This window comes from Canis lupus, chromosome 5, assembly GCF_003254725.2.
Source record: "Canis lupus dingo isolate Sandy chromosome 5, ASM325472v2, whole genome shotgun sequence".
In the NCBI taxonomy this organism is placed as follows: Eukaryota; Metazoa; Chordata; class Mammalia; order Carnivora; family Canidae; genus Canis; species Canis lupus.
The window spans coordinates 65580421-65606160 of NC_064247.1; the positions used below are offsets into that span (position 1 = coordinate 65580421).

At 61.5% G+C, this 25740-nt stretch overlaps 1 protein-coding gene and 1 long non-coding RNA gene across 2 annotated transcripts in view; one reads left to right on the top strand and one right to left on the bottom strand.

The window, feature by feature from the left end:
- Positions 1-2271: 2271 nt before the first annotated feature.
- Positions 2272-25740, bottom strand: part of JPH3 (junctophilin 3) — an 81239-nt gene continuing 57770 nt past the window's right edge. Inside the window, exons 3-5 of the mRNA XM_025427059.3 lie at positions 8471-8595; positions 5731-6629; positions 2272-4078 (exon numbers count right to left, since the gene is read on the bottom strand). Of these exons, the coding sequence (XP_025282844.1) occupies positions 3998-4078; positions 5731-6629; positions 8471-8595 (1105 nt within the window). The 3' untranslated portion in view covers positions 2272-3997. The remainder of the gene's footprint in view (positions 4079-5730; positions 6630-8470; positions 8596-25740) is intronic.
- Positions 13785-21727, top strand: LOC118354666 (uncharacterized). Its single transcript, XR_007410918.1, has 2 exons — positions 13785-18809; positions 21281-21727. It is a non-coding gene; the product is annotated as an uncharacterized LOC118354666 (long non-coding RNA).

Here is a 25740-nt window from a genome sequence, read left to right on the forward strand (position 1 = left end):
TCTTGAGAACAGATCTCAGGGACGCTTGAGGACAGATCATTTTTCCAGTCTTCTCTTACGGACAGTATCGCGGGACACATGGCCAGGCCTGGACAGGGAACAAAACTAACAAGGCACCTTGCATTTGCCAGCAAGAGCACACTTCACCCTTGTTCCTCATTGTTTTGTCTGAACTGGTCCTGTTGCTTCACATTTATGCTTATCTGACATGAGCAAATCCTGTCCAAGGCAGGACACCATGGACACATGAGACGCCATCTGCTCTGCTCCGTACTGGCCATTATGTGGGGTCAGGCCGCACACGCGGCTGTGGACAGAGAGGCTTTAAAATCTAGTAGGCACCTTTATGTTAAGTTTCTGAGACCAAAGGCAAGAAAAACCGGAAGACAAGACCCATAGGAGTTGGAGAAAGTGAGCTTAGTCCAGACCTGAGGCTGGCCCTCTCCTTAGTCTAGAGAGGTGTCCTCTTGTGTCTGTAAAGAGGAAGCGAGCACCTGCCTCCAGAGGAGGGCACTGTGGGTGTCTGAGGCGTGTCCACCCGAGTGCCCATGAGACCTGCCTCCAGAGGGGACCCACAACTGGTGCTGATTCAGGAGGGGATCAAGAAAGGTGGCCAAAACCCAAACTAAAAAAATGCAGAAAACACCAGCACATTATCTTCTTCGTACCCCCAGTGTTTGTCTACATGGAGCCCGTCAGGCTCTCAGTAACGTCCTTTGGTTTTAAGTGGGGTGCCCGTGTAATTTATCCTCCAAACTGGGACTGTTGAAAGTGAAAGGGAGTGTTTCTAGGACCACGTGGGGACGTCAGGTATTGGCCAGGATGTGGGGTGCCTGTTGGAGTGGGCACCAAAACCAGGCACCGAGGGCATCTGGGCTGGTGAGACCTGAGCCGAGTCCAGGCACCAGGGCATCTGGGTTGGCACAGGTGCTGAGGAGCCCGCTCTGCCACTGTGTGTGTGTGTGTGTGTGTGTGTGTGTGTGTGTGTGTGTGTGTGTGTTTGCGTTTGCGTACACGTGCTCATAGCCCATGCAGTAGCTTCAACAAAGACGTGAGTTTATCAACTGGTAAATGTGGCTGTAGACTTCTTGGGAGAGCGATTTTGGCAATGGGCATTGCACTTTTTTGGGTACCCGGAAGTTTTTTCCATCGATGTCCTCTTCCTGGTCACTTATTTGGGCTTCTGTATTGCATCCCTGCTCTGTGTCTTTGGGAATCCTGTGCGCTAATGATGAGGAAGCTTGGAAGTGTGGATAATTTTTCATGTGCTTGAAATCATCCAATCACTTTACAGGCCCTGAGCAAATTTCAGAAAGCATAGGTAGCCTGCCATGTAAGTTTCCTCACATTTTTGGTAAATGCAGCAGGTGTACCGTGGGCACAGACAAGCTCCCCTGCTGACCCCGGGGGCGGGGAGGGGAGGGCAGCATCCTGCCCAGGTGACATGTGACTTCAGGGCTCCCAGCCCAGGGAGGGCGGCAAGAGCTGGGCATGGAGCGGTGACCTGGCTGCCCCCTTCCCCACAGGCCCCAACTCAGGAGCTCTTGGCCTCTGACTTCACATCTAGCACATGGAAGCAGCTGTCAGGGGAGAAAAGGACTCTCATGAGGTTGTTCTGGGAGTAATTAAAACTTGTCAACACTTGGTACCACATGGGGCCAGCCCTGACATGCACGTCCGTCCATGCTTCCTGACAGTCCCGTGTGACTTGTCTAGCTCCACATGCGCGTCCATCGGGAACATGCAGGAGAGACGCTGGTTAGCTGCCCCGGCCCCAAAGTAGGACAGGCACACCTGTTGGGGGATCCCAAGGCTTGGGGCCTATAGGAGAAGCCAGCCAGGTGTACGTAAGCACTCATGCCTGCTGAGCTGCCCGGTCCTTAAGCAGTTTGGAAACCACTTCAAGATACACTTCTAGAGTCTCTGAGACCTGGGACGTTGTGGCCTTCGTGGAACCCACGGGTCGTTCCCCGGTGGGCAGGGAAAGGGCAAAGCGCTCTGGTTTCCACAGCTGTGGTTTCAGTGGTCAGATGCGTGACGTGACCCAAGCCAGTCACTGTGTGAGCCCCTCCTGCTTTCACTGGGCGGCATACACACATTTATCTGAGCGCCTCCCAGGTCAGCACATGCATGCGCACACGTGTGTGTGTAACCAAATGTAGGTACCATTTTGTGTCATGCTGTTACCAGAATGTACTAAAATCTGTGGTCCTTATGAAGAGTTACAAACACAACTATAATACCCGTGTCCCAGCATGGAGGACTCTGAGCTGCAAGGAGCAGGAGTCTTTATTTGGTTCACCTCAGATCTGCAGCAACCACTCGGTAGTAAAAAAAAAGAACGGAAAGTAAGATGTACAAAAAGATGCAATTTCCCTTTAGAAAGTGACATTACCAGCAACGTATTTCTTATGGATCCTCGCCTCCCTCTCCTATGTCCCCACTCCCCAAAAAAGACCCCCAGACTAAGCCAAACTGAGAAGAAGTGGGGAGTGAATGTAGAACGGAAAAAATAAAACTGGCTTTAACTGGAACATGCTCTAATCTTTAGTTTATTTCTGGTTAAAAATATAGCAATCCAGTGCAGTGTAGTAAAGAAATCTGCTTGAAAGGTAGCAGAGAAACAGCTGAACATAAGCAAAGCAAGGCAGAGTCCATAGCCGGGCCGGGCCCAGGACGGCTGTGGAAGCTCCCGGTGAGGGCCGTCCCAGGTGTGAGCGCAGAGGCCTGCGTATGGACGTGGCCATGCCCCATAGACACGTCCATACCCACGGGCTGGGGCTGGCTCCAGCGCTAGGACCATGGGGCGCCCAAACCTCCTGGAACCTTTTTTCTTTCATTTGGATGATGGAGCAACAGTGGTAGAGGATATAGACCCAAACTCAACCACGTGTATTCGGGTGAGAGGGAGAAGCTACGACTGCTTAGGAATTTTCGTTCACATTCCTGTCCTGGGACCAATTCAGCTCTAGGGTACGAATGAGGCATCTAGACAGAGTGTGCACATCGGGAGGGGGAAGGGAGCCCCCACACAGGACAGAGCTGCAGGGATCGTGTGCTGAGTGACCGTGAGAGAGGATGGCGCGGAGGGCCAGGTCACTGCCATAGACGTTGGACGGGGCCAGGGGACCTGGATACACCTGCTGCATGCCAAGTGTACAAATGCCACACTTGGGGCCAGCCTGAGGGCTAAGTGGCCCCATGCCACTCTCCACCCTCGGTCCTGTCTGCAGCCCTGCTTCCTGGGGATGGGGGAGGGGTTGGGGGGAAGGATGGTGGGCGTGGGTGTGGGGGCAGACCCGGGGAGCAGAAGGACCTTCCTTTCAGACTCTGTGGGGAGTTAGCCTCACCTCCAAGGCCAGAGGGAGCAGAGGGCAGGATGTGGCGTTTCAGGGGGAAGAGAAGAGGCAGCAGGTCCCTGCTTCCTCAAGTACACAGCACATACTCCGAATAGACGCCCAGGCTGCTGCCAACGGGGACGGCACTCCCTCTCCCCCCTGCTGCACGCCCATACGGTCACCCGCTCACTCTGCCAGGACCCAGAGGAAAAGCAGAGGTAGCCGACTTCCTGTGCTCAGCCTGACAGCAGCTGCTTCCCCATCGGCCGGGCACAGCTGGACACGCGGGGGCCTTCCTCCACTGCCTCCTCTTCCAGTCCCAGGCCGGCTGTGATGGCGGCGAGGACCGTGGCCGCTTTAGTTTTCGGCCACTGATTTGCTGGGATCCCTTTCCTTTCCACACCAAGCTGGAGGGTCGGCGTGCTGGCCTCCTTCTGCCATGCCACACAGCATCGTGTTATACAAGCAAAGAATTTTGGCTAAAATCCAAAAAACATTACCCAGAAAAAAAGGCAAACTGTGAGTAATACCCAATCATGTTGTTCTGTGAAAAGACTCGGAAGTGGTTGTCGGGCTGTCCGAGTTACGATCCTTCCCTTTTGTCGTGTGTTAAGGTCCCTTTGTACACCAGTCGTTGTTTTTGCTAACGCGACATCTCATCAGATGAAAAAGTTAATAAACAAAATGGCGACTCCGATGTTGAGCAAGATCACCATGGCCACCAGGATGGGAGCCGAGCCCTGCAACAGGAGGAGGACAGGAGAGTTGAGCCCACACCCGGCCTGCCCCTTCCCCGCCCCTCCCCAAAGCAGGTGCTGAGAGGGCGGCCCGCCGCAGTGGGGTGGCCCAAGGCCGGGAGAGGGTCGTCCTCCTCAGGCTGCAGTGACTGGTCCGGGAAGCCCCTGTACATCTTCCCTCCCCATGCGCCAGGTGGCCTCAATGAAATGTCCCCAGCTCTGCAGCTGGAATGAAAGAGGACTGTCCCCGGGATTTCCCATGTGGCCCACCCAGAACGCCCGGCCTTTCCTGCCCCTGGAGCATGGCTGCCTGGGCCACAGCCTCCCTTCCTGGGGCTGGCTGTCCCTGGGACCTCAACGCTGAGGAGTGCAGAGGCCACGTGCTGGACGAGGGGCACCAGCAGAGCCCAGCTGGAGGCCAGCCACCTGCTTGTGCCTCTCCCCCAGGGCGCTTCATCTTCCAGCACCAACATGGTCCTCTCCCACCCCTGTCCCTCATCCAGCTTCCTAAAATAACCTCACATGCACTGTGCACATGTGTGTACACATGGGCACACATACCACATACAAATATGTGCAGACATTTCTGGCTGCTGGGTCAGTGGCCGGAGCTCTGGGTCCCAGCTCATCTGGCCCAGCAGATGCACTCAGGGCTGCTCTGTGGTGGGATTTGGGCACGGGGAGGCAAAAACACCAAGGAACCAGCCCACCAACAGGACAGAGGCACCTGACCCCAGAAAGCCTCCCTTCAAGGAGCACAGGGCCCTGACGTGCCAGATGGTGCCACTCCTAGGCACAGGCATGGACACTGACTCCGCCTGGCAGCTCTGCTGGGTCCCAGATGTGTCCAAGGCTCTGTATACCCCATGGGGCAGGCGTGTGGCCCTTCACCAGCAGGTGAACAGGCCCTCGTGGGGTGATGATGCAGGTCCCAGCTGGCCCAGGCGGGTCTGAGAAGCTGTGGCCAGGGGAGCAGGACAGGGCTGCCCCTGGGTGGAAGCCTCCAGGGGAAGGGTCCTAGAAGGTCCCTCCTGTGTGAGAACCCACCCGGCCCAACACAGTCCAGCCCAGGAGCCAACGTTCTATCCTCTATGCTGCCTGCCATTGGAGGCGTACAAGGACCGTGAGCAAGCCCTGGTGTCCCCCACTGGACGTGGTGACGTAGATCATGACCCCATCCTGAGTGTCAGATCCCAAAGGCAGGTGAGCCAGAGAGGCTGTATTCTCAGGCTACTTGTGAAGACTGCAGCTCTCGTGGGGAGGGAAGCCTTGGCATGGATGGCCTTGCCCATGAGAGTGGGCATCGTGGGAGGACCCCAGCGCCTGGCCCCCAAGGGAAGGTCTGGACAAAGCAGAGAGGTGAGAGAGGTGTGGTCTGGACAAAGCAGTCCTGAGCCCGGGTGCAGCCCAATGCCCCAGCTGCTTCGGCCAGCTCTCTGTGTTCTCCAGGACCTGGGACCGTCCTCAAACCCAGTGATAGCAAGGGGTCCTTGCCAGGGCAAGGGAGGGCCCTCAGAGGCAGTGGAGTCCCGCTACAGCCCTGTTTCTTTTGGGAGCTTCTAGAACCGCCCAAGTGCATACCCTGTTGCCCACCCAGGCTTCCTCTGGGGAGGGGAGGGTCCCTCCCCCCACCGCCAGTGGCCGCTGACGCTCACCGTGCTGGACTTGAGCTCGTCCCCATTCTCCTCGTCCGACTCCAGTGCCACAGGTGAGGACTTCTGGGGCGGGGAGAAGGCCAAGTCCCAGCGCAGCAGGCGTGGCTCAGCCCGGTCCCCCAGCCGCAGGCTCTCCAACCTCTGCACCGCGGGCTCCGCGCAGGGGCCCAGCCTGGCACTGTCCTTGTTCTGGGACTTGGACCGCAGTCTCTGGGTCCCAAAGCCCCGGTCGTCGGCGCGGTGGTCCTCCCCCAAGCCCCGGCAGGCCGCCCCCTTGCTGTAGCGTCTCTTCTGGGGGTGCACCTCCTGCACGTACGAGTCCATCCTCAGCAGCGGCTTCATCTCCATCTCATAGTTGCTCAGCTTCTCCTCGTCCAGCTCCAGCAGCTTGGCACCCCCAGAGCCGGGGTTGCCGGCCCGGTGGTGGGAAGTCCAGGAGAACGTGGGGGGTGATTCCGTCCGCCGCTCCCGGGACTTGGGGTTGCTGGGCTGCTTGTGGCCTGAGCCTCGGGAGCGGAAGTCGTCCGCAGGCTGACCGCTGCGGAGGGCACCGCCGCGGATGCCCCTGGAGCCTCCGGCCTTCTCCTCACCCCAGCTATTGCGGGGATAGTCCCCTCCCCGGCCCTCCAGGAGCATCTGGATGTCCCCGCCTCGCTCCTCATCCACCGACACCTGCCGGGAGAAGTGGGCAACCTTGTTCCGTGAGGCAGGGGCCGGGGGCGGGGTGGCCGTGGGGCTGGCGGGGAAGCTCTGCAGGGGGCTGTCGTCGGGGGTCAGGTCCGAGGGGGTGGTGCCTTTGCGGTACAGCTCGGGGCTCTCCTGCTGCAAGGGCGTCCCCGTGGAGGCCACCTCGACATCACTGCTGGAGATCGGGTGCTTCGGCCGCTGGTACTCGAGCCCTTTATGGAGGGGCGGGAAGCACACACGGGTGGGGTTACTCACACCCTCCGTGTCTCGTGAGGCCTGACCTCACCAGAGGACCGCAGGAGAGCAGGATGGGGCGAGGGCCCTCGCCATGGTGCCCAAAGCCCTTTCATAGAACCACAGGCCCCCCACCCGGCAGGCACTTAGACGGTAGGTCCCACAGTGCAGTGGTGGACGGAGGCTCCAGTCCACCCCCCTGGCTACACTCAAGACCCAAGGCTCAGTGTGCAAGTGCACGGCCAGCCTGCTTAGTGCTCCCACGGCCCACCCGTACCCCAGGTCCCTCCAGAAGGTGAAAGAAGCCTCTTGGTAAGGAGGCCTTCTCCAGGGTCTCATGGCCTCCTTGGGTGCAGCGTGCTGTCCCCTCTCCACCCCCATGCTGGAGTCTCTGAGCTGCAGCAGCAAGGGCCACGGGAGACATGGCCCCCCAGCCTGGCAAGGGCTGGGCCCCGGCCCCTCCGTCTATAAGGGAGGAGAGGTGCACCATGCCATCGGCCACACACGCCAATAAGGCTCCTGCTCCTGCCTCTGGGATATCGAGATGGGGCAGGGAGCAGTACAAGGCAGAGCTTCAGACACCTGAGTAGTCACCGTGGCTGTTGGTGACCACAGGAGGCCCCAGCTGGTCCCGGGCAGGCTGTGTGTCTGGGGGCGCAGTGTACCCCTTCAAGCACAGGGTCTGAAGCTCCACACCGAGGGCTGGTTCCCGCCCTGGAGTTCCTAGGGGGCCAGTGATCACACCCCTGCCCTGTTGTGCTTGGGACTTCCAAGAGCCAGGGCGCCCAGGACGCCATGCCCTGTGGCAAGACCAGGAGGCTGCAGGTCCAGCTGCCCTGTGGACTCCGCACAGCAGAGGGAGTTGTGCCCTCTTGTGCGGCTCCAGCACCTCCACTGCCCAGGCCACCAGCTGGGAGATTATTCTCAGCTGAGATTAGTTCCAGAGCACAAGTCATTCCTGGAAGTATCACTGTCCGGATCAGGGCAGAACATGCAGTACTAGTGGCTGGACTCCCAACATTGGCGTCCCCTGTCTTGCAAGAGTCCTGGGGTTGCCAAGGCCACTCGGGTCCTCCTGCCTCCCAGAAACAGGCCTGGCCTCTTGGCCGCCCCGGAGGCCAGAACCCCTACCCGCGAGGCCTAGAGCCACGAGCTGTAGGAGAGCTTGGTGATCTCAGAACAGACTGGCACATGGCTCTAAAACCTTGAGTGGTTTCTTGCTCTCTAGTCCTAACCTGTGGTTCGGGGGTTCCAAAGGTGGAGAGATACGGGGCGGCTGGTCCACCCTAAGGGCCTCCGCAGCCTCTGGTCATCACTCACCCCAGAGGCTCCAGGCCACCTCTTGGCCCCCAGCTGTGGGCTCACCGGGCTGCATGCGGCTGTGCCCTTGTTAACCCCTCGTGATGGAAGAGGGGCATACAGCCGGCTGACATGCACGGGCTTCTAGCACCTGCCAGAGGAGGGGCCCAGAGCTCCCCCTGCCCTAGAGCTGCGCCGACCACCTCGGCCAGCACCCCCAGTCCCATGTGGCGATCCACATTTCATGACGACCGAAGCCCTAGTTCCTCAGCTGTCCTAGCAGCCTCTGCATGGCTGAGAGCCACCGGGTGGGCAGAGTGGCTACAGAAGAATGACCGGAGCAGGAAGGGCAGGGACAGGACATGGACAGTGACCTCCATGGAAAGCAGGCGTGGTGCACAGATGGCGGTGCACAGGGATGCAGGGGCGGGTGACGCTGAAGCCTCGCACCCCGACATGCACGTCTGAGGGAGGCGTGTGCTGCGGTGCCACGGATGCCCCTTGTGGGATGCGCACTCACCATTTTCCCGGTGCTGGAAGGAAGGCGAGAACTCTTTGGCAGTGATCCTGGCGATGCGTGCCTCCTCCTGAGCCTTCTGTGCTGCGGTGAGGGCGGCCTCGGCCTTGGCCCGGGAGTGGGAGGTCCTGGCAGGGGAGGCAGGGAGGGCGGTAAGGGCTCCAGAAGCAAGGCGGAGGGCCAGTGGCCTCCGAGTCTCCTGTAGTCATTCAGCCAACATACTGCCCACCCAGCAGCCGGCTGAGGGTCTGCCAATGCCTGCAGGCACAGGGCCCCCCACAGCGAGGGCGGGACCTGGCCTCGGACAGATGTCTGCGCCCAAAGGAGAGCCTTCAACCCCGGGCGAGCGAGCACCAGCTCCCGCGGTAAGGAGCCTCCCTCCTTCCCCGTGGCGTGTCCGTAGCCTGGAGGACAAAACGCATGGCCATCTCATCTCTGAGCCTCCCACACAGGCAGGAGCTTGACCAATGCTGGTCTGCCCGGGAAGGAAGAGTTGGGGGACACCTGTGCCCAGCCACAAATGGGGGTGAGCAACCTGCCGGCCGGGCGCCAGAGCCCGAACAGGCCAGGCCTGATGCCAGGACCAGGTCCAAGAGCATAAGGAACCCCAGCTCCAGGCCTGGCACCGGGCCCAGTGAGGGCATCGGCGGGCAGCGCTGGAGACCGTGTCAGAGCCAGACTCCCCTCCCGAGACAGCGCCAACCCCGTGGCCGCCTCTACCCCCTTGCCGTGCCCTCCTCCCTCACCTTCTGGGCTCTGGGAAGGGAAGCCAGGGTGACGGGGCTGGATTCACAGTGGCTGGCCCACGGCCACCTGACCCTCAGCACTCGCTGCAGGGCACGGTCTTGGCCATCACCTGGCACCTTCTGGAAGCTGGTATCACTCCTGTACGCGTGGAGGAGACCAGCTCAGAGTTTGAGAGGTTTCCCCAAGTCAGCATGAATCATGGTCTCTAGAGAGAAAGCATATCCGCTTCCCACGGGCTCTGCGCTGGGAGAAGCCCATCTCCCACTGGCTCTTAACTGGGGGTGACTGCCACATGGAGCCCAGGCATGGCCCCTCCTGGGGAGCCATGGCCCCGGGAGGTCACGCTTCTGTGTGACTCAGCTCCCCCCCGGCAAGACTCTGGCACCACTGACCTCACGTGTGGGCCCAAAGTCCCTAAGCTCAGGCCTGACATGGGCGACTCTTCCACACACATACACGTGCCAGTGGCCCAGCCTGATGGTGCCACACCGCAGGGTGGGTGGTGGTGCACCTGCCGGCAGGACGACCTCCCCACCCAGAGTGGTCCCAGAGTCTCCAGCTCCGGACCCCAGGGGGCCCTCCTCCTCCTCGTGCTCTAACGGTTGGAGGCGGGGTGGCTGAGCCTCCCACCTGCCTGCTGGCCTGGCCCCAGGGCACTGCTTCCCAGCCTTGGAGCAGCCAGCGTGCCACGGCCCATCCCTGAGAGGGGCAGACTGTCCTCAATGACTCCTCAGCTGACGAGTGGTCACTGCTAGGTGGGGACCCCTTCCCCAGGTGCCGGGGCTCCCGGGAGCCCTGGAGGAGCCGCTTCTGCTACACCCTGCCCAGGCTCTCGGCCGCAGCCCTGGTGCACAGGGGCCTTTGGGTGGGTCCCCATGTCCCCCTGACCTTCTGCTCAAAGTGCCCCACACGGTGTTCTCCTGGCCCTGCAAGGCCGGTGGCCGTCACCATGCGGCGAGGTCCTGAGGCGGAGACGCAGCCCGAACACAGATGGACAGACAGGGCCCAGCCGGATGGCCTGGCCCGGGGAGGAGAGGTGCTCTTGCTGACGGGGCCTTCTCAGCATGCCCAGAACCACACAGCAGCGGAGCTTGGCTCTGGGGGAATGCCACAGCTCTTCCCAGAATGTTCCATGTGGTGGTTTGGTTTGCGGCAATGGCCATTCCATCCAGCGATAACTTGCGTGCTGTACAACTGCCCCATTTACGGTCCCCAGTGGTTTCCAGCGTCTTCATGCTCGCGCCTGCACTGCACTCCCCAGGCCCTGGCCCTTTCTCATCAGTGACTCCTCCCCACGGCCCGAAGCACCCAGGGCCCCCGCCTCCCTGTCAGGCCGTGGGCCTGCTCTGGACTTCCTGTCCAGATGATTCTTTGGGGACTGAGTTTTTTAACGGAATTGAAGTTCACATAACAAGGCAGAAACGCAGTCGGGCAGTGAGCGCGCTCACCAGGCTGTGCAACAAGTATTAGCGTCTGTTTCCAGGACGTTTCCGTCACCCAGAGGGAGGCCCGTCCCCCTCCCACCCTGCCCCAGCGTGGGGGCTTCTGAACAACCACGTGGTGTTGACGAGGCACCCGCCATGGTCACAGGGCCCAAGTGCGTGTGGCTCCCGCGCATCCCACACTGTGGCGCCCCCCACCCAGGACCTGGGTACGCGGCTGGCAAGTGAGCAGGTGCTGTCCACAGGGGCCTTTGGACACATTCGTGCACCGAGTCCAGGAAGGCCCGGCCCGTGGGTGTGCAGGGCACTCCTGCCCATGAGCTGGGATGCTGAACAAGGAGTATGTCGTGCGGGCTGAGAATGGAGCCACGGAGAGGGTCAGGTGAGGGGACCCAGGGGCTCCTGGACTTGGGGGGGGCGCCGTGGACAGACGACGGGCAGGCCTGTTGGCGTCTGCAGCCCCATGAGGGTCCGCACCGCGGCGCCTTCCAGTAAGAGGCTGACCCGTGGGCATGTTCACGAGCAAACCGAGCGAACTGGACCTAGGAGAGCAGCTAGCCAGCCGGTCGCACACACGGGGCGTGCCAGAGGGTGCGAGGGGCACGTCAGGCACCGTCAGACCTGTGGCTCCGGGAGGGATGGCCAGGCCCTGGGCCTGGAAGAAGGTTCTCGGCCTCACAGGGGCCTCAGGGGCTTCCCACAAAGACTCTCACTGCAGGCGGCTGGGGCCACAGCAAGTGAGCTCAGGGAAGACCACTGGAGGGGCCAGGACGACCTGAAGCCCAGCATCGAGGGTCTGGCTCAGGGCCCGGCGCTATTAGGCTGAACGAGGGGGGCTTAGGGCAGGCGCACACCCCCGCCAGGCCCCTCCCCAGGAAGGTGGGACGTCCTCTGCTGCCCACTAGCGACAGGTCTCCCCGTTCCCAACAGTTACTGGTGTCGATCAGGTGTGGGTGGATGTGGAGCCCAAAGGGCTCTGGACTGAGAGACGGGTGGCACAGCGTGGCCACTAGAGACCCTGCCACGGACGGTCGCTGAGGAGGCGTGGTTAGAGCTTTCAGAGCGACAGCCAAGTGCAGGTGGCTGGATTAGACGGTGGCGCACGGGGTGGAGTTGCAGGAAAACGTGCATGAGATTTCATGTTGGTTAAAGCAGCGAGTCTGAGGGCTCCTACAGCAGCAGCGAGAGCCTGCGTTCATGATGCAGCCCCCCTTGCAGGACTCGGCTGAAATCCCCCCAAGTGTTGGGCTAGCGGGTCGTTGTTTGGAGCCCCAACAACACGTGTAAACACGTGGGTGCCACCCCCCCCCCCAGTCCTCCGTCCCCACTGGACACGTGGCTGGACCACAGCAGCCTCCCCCATGGGGGGCGCATCCAAAAAGCCCATCAAGGGACGCCTGAGTGGCTCCATTGGTGAAGCATCTGCCCTCAGCTCAGGTCTTGATCCCGGGTCCCGGGATGGAATCCCGCATCGGGCTCCCCGCTCAGCGGGGAACCTGCTTCTCCCTCTCCCGCTCCCTCTGCTCCTGTGCGTGCGCACTTGCTCTCTGAAATAAATAAAATGTTTGAGATAAAAATAAAAAGCCCATCAAGACTGATGCTCCCTTCCATTTCTGGCCAAACCCCTGTAAACAAAGTCAAGCACACCCCCAGCCCCCTTCCCCACCCTCGCCTTCTCCGGGTGAGGCAGGTCTGCTGCTGGAGCAGGGGTTCTGCTGGACACAGCACGTCTGGGCAGCATCTACGCCTCGCTCGTGGGGCCTGGCCCGTTGGCCGGCGAGAGCCTGGTCACTACCTGCAGACCGTCCGTGAGCGCCCAGCGTCAAGCCCAGCCACTCTGCGTGGGTCCTCCAGGCCAGCACAGTGGGGCGTGGTCCTGCGAGCCCAGGAACAGGGCCTCAGCCCCCACCCCCAGGGGACCCTCCCGTGGTGGGCAGGCTGCCGGAGAGATGGCGCGCTGCACCCCTGGCCCCACTCACATGCCACCCCTGCAGGGGCCACTGTTTGGTTTCCATGTATTCGCTTGGTAAAAATACCACAAACGTTAATTCACCAACATCGTACGTGTATTTACATACATACATTCACACATAGAGAGAAAGACTGTGCTGTGCCAACCCTAAAATAAAATTGAATCAAGAAGAGTGCATTTAATAGAGAAGAAAGCCTCCCGGCGCGTCACGAGGGCTGATTCTGTGGGAGACTCTCAGGGCCGGCCGGGCAGTCAGGCCCCCTGGGTGAGTGAGTGGAGGGGTGAAGCCCCAGGCGCCTGAGCCCCCTGCCCCCACAACCCCCACAGGGGCCCAGCGGGCAGGCGGGGAGGGGGCGGCGTCCCACGGCTCCCTCTGACAGGGGCCACCACCTCGGGCTACTGGAGACAGGGTGGCAGAGGATGCCGGGTGACCTGTCCCAGTCCATCCCCCACCCAGTTCCACCCTTGCAACCTGTACTGGACCGGTCCCCCCCGGCACCCCATCCACCCAGAACCTGGGACTGTGACCTTACTGGGTCCAGATGGGCCACACTGGACATCCTGGCTGCCCCGGAGTGTCTGACTCTGCGGGGCTGGGCCCAGAGACCTGCATTCCCGCTGCTCCGGTGACGCTGCCGGCGGGCCGGGGACCTCTGAGAACCACTGCGCCACACACCGGAGCCCCCAGACTATGCCCCCTCCCTGACTGCAGCCCACTCCCCCTCCGCCCGCAGTGGTTCTGCATCCAGCGCCCCCTCCCAGGTGGCCCCCTCCTCCCGGGTGCATGAGTCGGACCCCACAGCCAGCCGCCTGCCCACTCCCACTCTGGACTGAGGCCATCCTGCCCCCAGGCAGTACCCCAGACCCAGAGCAGGGGGTGCGTGTAACCCTGTGACGGGCTCCCCAGCTCTGGGGTCTCCAGCCTTGCCGGACTCCCCACCACCCAATTCAGAATGTGTCTTTCCTCACAGTCCTCTGTTGCTTGTTACTCTGTGAGGGCAGGTCTCTTGGAAAGGAGGGGCCCAGGGTCCTACGTCAGGTTGCCGTAGGATGTGGCTGCGAGGCCCCTGCTGGCACCAGTGCTGGTGACCGAGGGGCTGAAGGGGCCTTGGCAGGGGCTGGGGGTGCTTGGGGGGGTCGTGCTGGGTGTCAGAGGTGGGCTACGGGGGCCCTGCTGCAGGGGCGCACCCCTCACCAGCTTGGCGGCAGGGGTCTTCCACACTGCAACATGACTCCTGCCTCGTTTCCACAGCCCGGACAGATGGGGACACTGAGGCACAGAGGTCTGGCCTGATGATCTAGTTCTCCTCCAGCTCAGAAAGGTGTCAGGAGTCTCGATAAGTGACTCAGGCTGCCACCGCCATCCGAACGCATCTGCTTTCTGAAAGCCCCTGTAGGGGGTGAACAGCCTCCCCCAGAATTCACATCTATCCAGAACCTCCAAATGTGACCTTATCTGGAAATGGCATCTTTGCAGATGTGCTTCGTTCAGATGAGGTCGCTGTGAATGGGAGGGGCCCCAATCCCATGACTGATGTCCTCATAAGCTGGACAGAGATGCACAGCGGAGGCCCTGTGAGGATGGAGATGGAGGGATTGGGCCGAGAGGGGCCCTGGGGGTGTGGCTGGAAGCGGGGCAAGACACGCATGCGTCTCGGGCCACGTGAGGGCCTGCCTTTCACAGGGGGAGACACACTTTGGGCACACTGAAGGTCCATTGAACGAAGGTCCAAACAGATGTCCCTTCTCCCTCGTGACCCCACAAGGTCCCAGGGTGGCCCACAGGGCTTCAGGCCTCGGGGCTGAGGATGCCTCCATGGTACCCAGGCACCTGCCCAACACCACACCTGCCCCTCCCGCCAGGGCCACTGGCCAGGGGGCCTCCATGTTTCCCGAGAGGCGACCCGGGAGAGGTCACACTGGCCGTGGCGTCCAGATGCTGAGACTGCCACCTGCTCCCTGTCTCTTACACCAACCACCCCGTGGTTCACCCTTTTACAGCTCGGGGCAGAGCTGGGCGGTCATCACCACTGACTCTTGAACATCTCCAGCTCCAAAACCCCGGCCCCATCAGCAGTCACCCCCGCCCCCGGCAGCCACCATCTGCCTCTGATTCTGGCCCCTTCCTGTGATCAGGGTCCCGTGACACCCCCGCATCCACGTCTGAGGGTCACCACGCTGCGACGTGGCCAGGGCTTTCCGGGCCGCACACGCTCCCCAGCCTGCTGCGGGTTTGGGGACCACCTCCCCCCGCAATCAGGTAGTGCCCGACCCGTCCGCCCCCACCCTGCATGGGGCCCAGGGAAGGACTTGGAAAAAAAGCTGGCAGCTCAGGGCCAGAACAATTATTTCCCATTAACGCAAAATCCTTCCTTCCCCAGGCGGCGAGCTGGCGCCTTGAGCCCTGTTTCTACGTTACTGAACCTGCTGGAGAGCAGTGGGTCAGTCAACTAAGGGACACGCTGACAGCCGTCACGAGGGAGGGCTGCGCTCGCTCTACAGAAAGCCCACTGGTGCTCCGAGCCAGGGCGGCCCTCAGGGACGCTTGTGTGTGCCGGGGCCCCCCCCACCCATCCCTCTGGTGCGCCGTCTGCTGGGCCCCCTGAGCCCAGCCCTGGGCCCCCCCTGGTCCGTGCGGCCCCACGCAGGGAGGGGACAGCGGGCTGCCCCGGGACTGGCAGCAGAGACAGGGACACCGGCAATGGGGGTCCGCGTGGCTAAGGAGGGGCCTGATGTCACTGAACAGGAGCACATCCCGTGTGCCCACCAGGTGCCCCTGGTTGGAGGTCTTGCCCGCATCCCACATGCGGCTGCGTCCCCCGCCCCAGAGGGCAGTGGCGGGAACCCACGGGCTGCAGCGGGAATAGCACGCTCTTCCACGGGGAGGCTCGGAGGCTTCTTGCCCGCACAGGCGCCAGTGCAACAAATGAAGGGGCACCCCCGGCAAGGCACCCGGGGCGGCGGTTGGCAGCTCTGAGACCGCGTGTGACAAAGCTGTGCTCTAGCAGCCACCCAGGGGCACCACGGATGTCCCTTCCCGTCCGGAAAATATAGCTTTTGTCTTTCTTAAGCCCAGGAGGCTTGCAGCCTCAGAGGACATGTGTCAAAGTGAAGGGCCACGTTGTGTCCCCCAGTTGACACACTGGGACTCCTAACCCCGGTACCAGTTGGCATGACCACTGATGGAGTTAAGATGTGGCTGTCAGGGTGGCCCCCAGGCAGCGGACACCAGGGCACAGACACGCCCAGGACAGAGGCCTCTGGAGGGTCCAGGCTGTCCACACGCCCCCTCGGACGTCCAGCCCCCAGGACCCGGGGTGAGCAGTTCTGGTTGGCTGCCCCCCCTGCCCCCTGCAGCACCTGGGGACGTGGCCCCAGCTGACACAGGGTGTGCTGCTTCCTCCACAAACGAGCCCCTTACTGGCACCATCACTTCCTCCTCAGCCAGCTCTGGTCCCCGAGTCACCCTCGGGCCTTTGGTTCGAGCCAGTCCCACTGGCCTGGTGGCTCCGAGACGCTGAGGCCAAACCCAGTTCCAAGAGCGAAGGAAGAGAGCCCTTCCACCACCCCAGCAGGCCAGAGCCCGACCCGACCTCCGTACGGAGCATGGGGAAGGCCCACTCGGAGCCAGCTGCTCCTGCAGACACGGCCGTGACAGCTCCCCCTTGTTAGGGCAGGACCCCCACCCCTGCTGGGGTGCAGCCCGCTCCCACCCCCTCTGAGCCAGTGCCCGGAGCACCCCCCAGCCTGTCTCTCTGGACCCAAGCCTCCCCAAGCCCTGCAGCCCAGCACCCGTCAGCAGAGGCTCCAAGTAGGAACGGGCGTTGTTCGTACAGAAGAGGAAACAAAGGCCCAGGGGACGCAGAGCCAGCTTCTGAGTCCAATCTGCCTACAGCTGGCCTGCTCTGCACATCTGCCCATGAGGTGCTGTCCGGCAGCCCGGGTGTGCTCGGGGCCTCCTGAGCAGGACCACCTACCTGCCAGTGACCCACCAGTGATCCACGACGGTAAACAGAGGCTGCAGCTTTTGCAAACCCACATGACTTCTCCCTGTGAGTCCACTCTCTGATACATTGTAAGGAGGTGGACCCTTTCTGGGCTGGGCTGGGCAGAAGCAGGGTCAGGGCTGGTGCAGGGGAGAAGAGGAGAGGGGAGGGAGATGCTGGCAGGGAGAGCACGTGAGAGCAGCCACAGCACCACCCGGGAGCTGGCCAGAAATGCAGGTTCTCAGGCCCCGTCAACCTCACGATCACAGGAACCCAGCTCAGAAAAGGCCACACTGAGCCTCCAGCATGCTGCCTGACACCAGGACTCCATCCTCTGTCCTTCAGGGGTGCCAGGAAGGTGGGCTCTCCTTGGAAGGACACCAGAGCCTGGCCAGAGAGCCCTGGATGTGCCCTTACAGGCCTGGGCTTGAGGCCTTCCAGATCCTCGGGCTGATCACCAGGCCCCGTGGGCCCCAGCCTCGCGGCCGTGGAACAGAGGCCGCACAGGCCATGCTGCCGGCACGTGCCCAGCACACAGGACGCCCGGGGGACCCACAGCTGGGTTCCCCCTCTGGCCTGGCTGGCAGCACCGCCCATCAGTGGAGAAGGTCCTGGTCCATCCCCCAGACCCCGATCTAAGGGGGCAAGCCCCTGGCAGGGCCCATGGAGCGTGAGGCACAGGGCTGACCCCTACTCCAGGGGGCAGGCGGGGAGAGGGCATCAGAGAGAGCTGCCTCAGTCAGAGCAGACCGGGAGGCCCTGGTGACCCTGGGGTGGAGGACGGCCCCGGAACATCCCTGGTGGCATAACCCCGAGGCTGCTTTATTTCAGGAACCACAGGAGAGCTGTGCAGAGGGTGGCCCTGGAAACCACATCAGCAGTGGGGCGGAGGCTGCTCCCACGCCCCTCCAGGGCAGGCAGCACTGAGCAATCCCGCATTCTTTCCGGGGGGTCCTCCTCTCAGCCGCCCCAAGCAGCCGTGGTCAGCGGACAAGCTGAGAGCTGCGTGCCGCCCCTGGGTGTGCTGCCACATGTGCAGAAGCACGCAAGGAGCCCCAGCCAAGTCTGATGGTCCTAAATGCACCGTGCACGGCGCACATGCCCATCAGAGGCCCCCACCCACCCACCTGTGCCCAACCCTCCCCATCACGGGACGCATCAGCTGGAGGAGGAGCGACCTACAGTGAGGTCCTGGGGGGTCTGTGCGAGCTAGCCCCGCCCCCTGAGAGGGCATGGGAGGAGCCAGTACCAGGGTGGGGGACCCCAAAGCGCATCAGCAGAGGCAAACAAGACAAAACGCCTATGGGGTTATGTGGTCAAGGCCTTGTCAGCTGAGCTTCATCAGCACCTGGGATGGGGTCTGGGCAGGGGTGCGGCAGGGAGTGCGGCGGGAGCCCGGGGTGGGGGCCGTCCCTGGAGATAATCTGTCAGGTTAGCTCCAGAGCACACCTTCCTCTGGAGGCCCCTCCTTCCCCAGGGAGGGAGCTGCCTTCCCAAGGCCCGCCGTCCCTCGGCCCTCTGCCAGGTGCTCTGTCCAGGGGGGCTGCTTGTGGGACAGTCCCACGGCCTGGGGGCTCATTTCAGAGCCGGGTGCCTGGCCCAGAGCCCCTGGCGCACACCCCGTGGAAAACATTGCCACTGGCTTTCTGCTGCTTGTCCTAGGCGCCAGCCGAGAAGCCTAGCAGACAGGCTGGAGGCTCTCAGGTGCATCCTCAGCTCTGCGCTGCCTCTCCCGGCCTCCGTCAGCCTCCCAGAGTCGCGGGTCAGGGCCTCGACGCTCCAGCGCCAGCACCCTGCCAACAGCCGGTGCTCACAGAGTGCCCAGCACCCACCCTCAAGGTGCCCCAGTGGCACATGAGGGCCGGACCCCAGCATCTGCACAGGGTGTGGGTGATGGGCAGCGCACTCAGCTTGTCCTGACAGGTGAGGATGCCAACGCCAGAGACGGGAAGACCTCAGCTCTGAGTCACCCCACGGCCAGCCGTCCTGGAGTGCCACCACTGTCAGACCCCATGCAGGTGCTGCGGACGCGGGAGAGAGCACGACCCAGCTCTTGCCCCTAGGAGGCTCAGAGAGCAAGACGGGCCTTCACCACCATGCCGCACATCCCCAGGCTAGCACCAGGTCAGCGAGGGCTTCCTGGAGGAGGCAGACTGGGACCTGGGATCTGAAGGACCAGGAGGAGACCAGTAAAGGTGAGTGGAGGAGACTGGGACACGTGAGGTCCTGGGTGGGAATGAGGTCACAGAGCACCCAAGGACATGAGCAGAGAAAGAGGATGGGGCAGGAGCTGGATCCCAGAGTCTGGGCTCCTCCTGAGACCAGCAAGGGGCCTCCTAAGGGGCCTGGGCAGGTGGGGACTGGCACCCACAGCTGGTGTGGGAGGACAGGCCGGGGACAGAGGGGACGCAGGTGGCCCGGTGGAGAACTAACCCTTCTGGACGGACCCACTTGGGCGGCCGCGGTGCCTGTCACCTGTCACAGCCCCAGCAGCAGAGGCAGCAGCACCTGGCTGGTCCATAGGAGGACTGTGGGGTTTGGTGGGATGTTTAAGCCCTTGTCAAGCCAGACAGGAACTCAAACAGAGCCAAAGAGTGAGAGGAAAGCCCTCGTGGTGGTGATTTCAATGAGCTTTTCTATGGGAGCCAGAGCCAGGGAAATGGGAGGTGGGGGGGCAGGTTTCTGCAGAGCCTGAGTCCCGCCTGTCTCTGGAAAGCATGTGTCATCTGGTCAGAATGACAAAGACATCCCTTGGAGCGGCCTGCAAAGCCAGGGAACATTCTAGATCAAGCCACAACAGCTGGCTTCTCTTCCTCCCGCCAGATCCTTCCCTACCCCCATTCTTTTCCTGTTAAAAAATCCTCAAAGAAAGAAAGAGAAAAAAAAAATCTAACGAAGGACATGTTGCCCTGCGCACTGACGGGGTCAAGCAAGGCTGACTCACAAAGGCGACCAGACGCCGACGGGGTCACGGAGGTGCCGTCACAGAGGGACAGCCAGCCGCCAGCACTCCACGCCCGTCCAGAAACGGCCCTCGCCTGACACAGAGGCTGTGCCCAGAGGATGGGGGCTGTGCCAATGTCCTGGGGCGGCAGGAATAGGCCGCCACACCCCTGGGGGCGGGAGCGACAGACCCGTGTTCTCTCTCGCCAGAATCGCGGCCCGGGCCCCCTGCCTGGTCCCCAGCCCCGGTGCTGCCGTCATCGTCTGCGCTCCTTGGCTTGCAGACGCTCACCCAGGGCCCTGCCTCTGCCTTCTCAGGACACTGGTCACTACACGTAGGGCTCACGTCATCCAGGATGACCTCATCTCAACATCCTCAGTCACATCGCAGTTACCTCGCTCCAAAGAAAGGCACGGCCGGAGGGTCCGCTGCACGGGTCCCCTGAGGCCCGCCCTTCGAGACCCTCCGTCCCGGGCCAGATGCTCCCAGGAAGCAGTCCTGCACCTGCCCCCCACCCCGCAGCGCCCGGCTCCCAGGAACACTCCATCTGGGGCAGGTCGGGCCCCCGTGAGCCTCAGTCTACCCAACTGTGGAGCGGGTATAGCGAGGGTCCCGCGGGAGGGCTCTCCGGAGCGCCAGGAGCTGGGCGTAGACCACACACAGCCACTTGTTAGCGGCTGCTTTGTGGGTTTCGTTGTTCAGCAGCGTTATCGGGCTACAGTTCGTGTACCCTGACAGCCTCCGGTTCCGAGGGTGCAGGTCGGTGGCTTCTAGCGTACTTGGAGCTGTGCAGCCATCACCATAAGCTAATTTTATAACATCGCCCTTACGAGAAAGCTCACGCCCGTCAGTGCTCTCACGGCTCCTGCCGCCCCCGGCTCCTGCACCTGCTCGTCTGCCTTGTGTTTTGGTTGCTGTGTCGAAAGAACCTCTCTCAGGCGGAAGCCGAGGACCCAAAGTCTGGGGCTGTGGTGCCACTGTGCGGGGTCCCCACCCGTTCTCCGGCCACACCCGGGCCGCCTCCCACCTGGCATCATGGAGCTCCTCTTGGAGCTCAGAGAAACTCTTTGCTACAAAAACAGACAAAACTCCAGAAAACCACCGTCTTAGAACAGCAAAGAAGACAGAAGGAGGCTCACACTCTCACCCCAGACACAGAAGCACCCCCCACCCCACCCACAGCACTGCTCAATCACTGTAGCCCACCGGCCACCCCCACCACAGAGAATGGGCCTGGTGTGCCCATCGACCACGTGCTGGCACCAGGGACTCAAAGCACGAGGCAGGTCCTGCCCTGAGGAGGTGGCACGTCTGATGGGGACGGCTGGGGTGCACAGAACCACAGCGCGGTGGGTACCACCAATGCCCTGGGGCAGGGGGACAGGGCATCCCTGAGCTGGAGGTAATGAGGGGCTGGCCAGGCGGTGAGTTCCAGGAGGAAGGGACAGCGAGTGCAAAGGCCCAGGGGCAGGGGAACGAGCAATGTGCAGCACATCAGAAAACAAGGAGGTGAGGTGGGGGGGCAGCAGGATCTGCCTTGTAGGGAGACAGTGGGTGATGGAGATCATCCTAAAGACCGGCTACGACAGCTGGACACACACACATTTCTAAATATACAAAAGCAAGAGGAGTCCTTTTAAAACCTTTTTTTTCAGGTGTAGAGAATGAATGTGAATTTCCACTTCCACCTGTTTGCCCACCCATCCAACGTCCCTCCCACAGGTAACTACTCTTAATTCTGGCGGACTCTGGCCCGGCGCACCGTCTGCGGACTTAGAGGCATTCACGTTTTATTTTTGAAACCTAAACGGCGCCATACGCTACATATTCTTTTCCCATTAGTTGTGTTGCATCTAATGTGTCACGGACAGGTGTGCATACGAGTTCACTGAGGTTTCCCTCATCCCTTTCGGCGCCTGCATGACATCGCGCCGCTCGGCCCGACAGCAGCCCCCACGCGCGCACACTCATCACAAACTTCGGACGCAGATGTTCGCACACCGCGCCCTGCTCTGCCTCATGCCATTTTGTTGGTGGTTTTTTTTTCCAACCTAACGCTGTATCTGGGAGATTGTTCCACACCAGCAATCACAGAGCTCTCTTCTCTTGTTCTTTTTAATGGATTTTTTTTCCCCCGAAATAAACTGTGCCTGCTCCTGCTGATGAACATGGAGGTTGTTTTTGGTTTTGCTTTTACAAATCACGATCCGACGATATCCCGGCACATTTGAATCTCGACACACATATCTGTCTTCAAGGACACGCTCCAGAAGCACAGCTGCCGTTTCCACACATCTGCTCTAATTTGGTGACTGTCATTTTTTTAAAAAGCCCTTCCCAAGCTGACAGGTAAAACACAGCGTGATTCCATTGTTGTTTTAATTTGCATTCTGGTTAAGAAGAGGGAGGCTGGGTTTCTCCTGTTAAGGTGGAGGAGTTTATTTTTTTTAAAAGATTTTATGTATTTATTCATAAAAGACAGAGAGAGAGAGAGAGAGAGAGAGAGAAAGAGAGGCAGAGGCACAGGCAGAGGGAGAAGCAGGCTCCATGCAGGGAGCCCGACCTGGGACTCGATCCCGGGTCTCCAGGATCACGCCCTGGGCCCAAGGCGGCGCTAAACCGCTGAGCCACCCGGGCACCCCAAGGTGGAGGAGTTTACAGAGAAACAGGGAGGCCGCTCCTGCCATCCCCATCTCACAGGTGAGAACACTGAGGCTCCCGCAGCAAGTCCCCCTGGGGCATGGCAGGTGTATTTGCCACCCACAGCCCAGCCCAGCCAGAATGCCCACAGGCCCCAGCCTTCCTGTTGGGGGGCTTGGGGGTGTGCATCCTGGTTGCCATGGCAACCCACAGGCTCCTCTCCTCAGGCACCCGCTTCTCTTAAGGAGCTGATTTTCCAACATCATTCTGCCCTTCCCGCCTCGCCGCCCCTCCCGGCCCCAGTCTATGTTTAGACTGAGCGCCCCCTCTTCTCCTCCCTCACCCCACACCCAAGCCCCCGCACACCAGGAATAGCAGGCGAACCGCCACCCTGCGAGTAGCCTACATACCCATTGAGCAAGTGGAAAGATGGCTAATTTGAGTGCTGCGCTTCCACCCGCGGGTGAGCGCACAGGCCACCTCTGCCTGTGACTATGTGTGCACCGGGATGGGGCCAGGGCGGGCAGCAGGGCACCAGTGTGGGCAGGGGGTGGGGAGCCTGGGGGCCAGGGGGCCAGAAGATGGGGGGCCTAAGGGGTGGGAGGGCACAGGACAGGGCGGGGGCAGGGCACCAGTGTGGGCCGGGAGGTGGGAGGCCCAGGGGGTGAGAAGCACAGGGGGTGAGGGGCCAAGGATGGGGGGCCAGGCACAGGCATATCCTGGGTGTACGAAGAGCTAAGTCACGTGGTGGGTGCTGTCCTTCTCAGTAGCCTCCCTCCACGGAACACACATTTACCTAAGAAGAAGCTCCTGCCCCTGCCTTCTGTGGTTTGCCTACTTCACACCCTGCCCAAAACCTGATCTTTGAAATAACACTCAGGTATGTTCCGTGAGTAAAGGAACCCATGTGGCCATGACGTCTGGACTGGGCCCAGGACCACTGGCCTCCACGGGCTGGAGAGGAAAGGTGCCTGCCCCCTCCAGGAACCTCGGCACGGCACGGGCCGGTCAATGCCACGTCAACAGGGCAGAGAAGGGACCATGCATTGGAGGTTACCACCAGGGGCCCCGGTGCAAGTGATAAACGGGACCTGGTGGTCACTCCGCCCTCCCGGGGCCTGCTGTCCCTGCCTCCAGTGGAGGCAGGATCTCCAGGCCCTGACATGCCACTGTCTGATGGAGCAGAGCAAGGGGCCGTGCCATGTGGCCCATCAAACATGCTGTGATGTTTGGGGCAGCGGGTGATGGTGCCTGGGGCACCCTGGGGCAGCGGGTGATGGTGGGACTTGCGTCCCTCACCAACATCACCTAGTCACCATTGTGGGATGATGAAGGGGATGCCAAGGAACAGGAGAGGTCGAGGGCTGGCAGCTGCGCACCTGTCCCACGGAAGCCAAGGTGCCAAGCCTGCAGCTCGTGGTCCCATCAGACCACGTTTACATGACACAGCTGCCGAGGTTGGGAATTTCAAAGATGGGAACCCCAGGCACCAAACCCCCAGAGCGGGGCCCCTGTGGGTGTGCGGTGGCAAGTGCACCGTCTGCACACCCACAAAACCACCCCGATTACCACCTTGCCACCCTCTGGTGATGTTACGCTGTCTCCTGACTCAGGAAGGGCCAGGACTAATCTCTAAGGCCCCCTGACCTCTGACCAGGTGGTGCTTCTCCTGGCAAGTCCTTCCTGTCCACTTGCCAAACCCCTGCCAGGCCGGGGCAGGTAGCCTCCGCCTCCCCCTCCTTAGAAGCTCCCAGAGGCACGGGGCTTTTATCTCCTTTTGTATTTCTCACAGAGGGTGGATCTTCATCCCAGGAACCAAGAACAGGGCTGGCGCGAGGCAGGCACCAACATGGACATTCGTCAAACCGATCCATCAACACACTTCTGCTGTTTTCTGGAAACACATCCTTCTCCCAGCAGGACTGTGACCATCCCGCAGCACACGGTGTCTGGTGCACAGCAGACACTCGAGATATCAGCGTGTGGAAAGGAGGACGGAACAGCATAAGCAGAGGCACGGAGGAGGACTGACAGGTGATCGCCGAGGAGGATCCTGCGGCAGACGCTCGCCCGTGCTCCACCCTTGTGGATCCTGGTACCGGATACAAGACTGTTCACACAGCAGAATCAACACATTTGTTGATAGAATAAATGAAATAAAGCCAGGCCTGGCCCTCGGAGACCCCTGGTGGCAGGGATGCCAGGCGGCGGCCATGCTCTGCTCCTACCTGCACCCCCATGGGTCTCACCCATTGGCCTGCTTCTCCCAGGGGCTCAGTTACAGGACAAATGGAGACCAAGGCCATTTATAGGACACACCATATTTCCAGCAGCTCCCCGCCCCAGGCCTCCATCCCTGCTGCAGGGCGCCCCACATCACTCACCCCGCCAGACCCCTCAGCTCCTCATCCTTTCTGCAGGAGGGACGCCAGTTGCGCTGAAGGCCTCAGCTTCTAGCAACCGGCTGCCTGAGGGACGGGCCTTGCTTGCTACTGACCTGCTGCCACTGCCACAGAAACCTCCCCATGTCCTCGTCTCCATCCGTGGAAGGGTGGAGATGTGCAGGAGGCAGGCGGTGGGCTGGCCCCCGCGGCAGCCCCAGGAAGCCAGGGAGGTGACTGGGTTCCATGTGCAGCCAGACACATAAATTGGGGGATCTAGAGAGTCTGCAGGCACAGCCCCACGGGAGAGCCAGGCCCTGCGGACGTGCCCCAGGGGTGCTGGGCGCTGCTGCTGCTCTGGCTACAGCCAACAGTGGATCCAGCCTGGCCTCCTCTTCCCCCAAACCGGGGATGCTCACACACACATGCCACTTGGTCCCAGCCACCCCTGAGCCAGGCTGGAGCTGTCACCCCAGGCTGCAGACCGCCAACACCCTGCACTTCCCACATGGAACCCGTCAGCACACCTGTTGCTGGGGTCACTTTACAGAAAGGGACCCCGAGGCAACAATGTTCTGCAACCTGCCTGAGGGAACAGGCAAGTGTGTGGCCCAGGGGCCCACTCATCCCCACCATGATAGAGCACCGGTCCAGGCACAAGCTTCAGCCTCAAGGCAGCCAAACCTCCTTTCTTCAGCCCCTCCCACAAGTCAGGCAAGGAGATTGGGTGCTGCTGGGCACTGAGCCTCCCCAGCCCGCCCCACCCAGCAGGTGAACATCACGGGTCCCACACCTGTCACTCAGCGACACCTCGACTGGGCCTCCTACTGGGGTGGAGGGAAGCAGGGTCTGCTCCTTGCACCCCCTGTGCCCCCTGCTGCTGTGAGGGCCCAGGGCAGACCCTCTACTGCCCCCTCCCACCCCCACCTGGGATGAGACAGCAGGTGCCAGGAGCATCCTGACGCTTCCCTGGAAGTCCTAGAAGCTGAGAGAGGCTTCTATGCCAGCATGCAGTTCTCCAAAGGCAGAGCCTCAGGAGGTAACATCCCAGGACACAGGGAGGATTAGCGACATGTTTGTCAAGTGTCTGGAGCTCCCCGGAGACCAGACCTAGGTGTGTGAGGAGCAAGCCAGAGCTCTGCTGGGTGGTGTCTGAGGTGG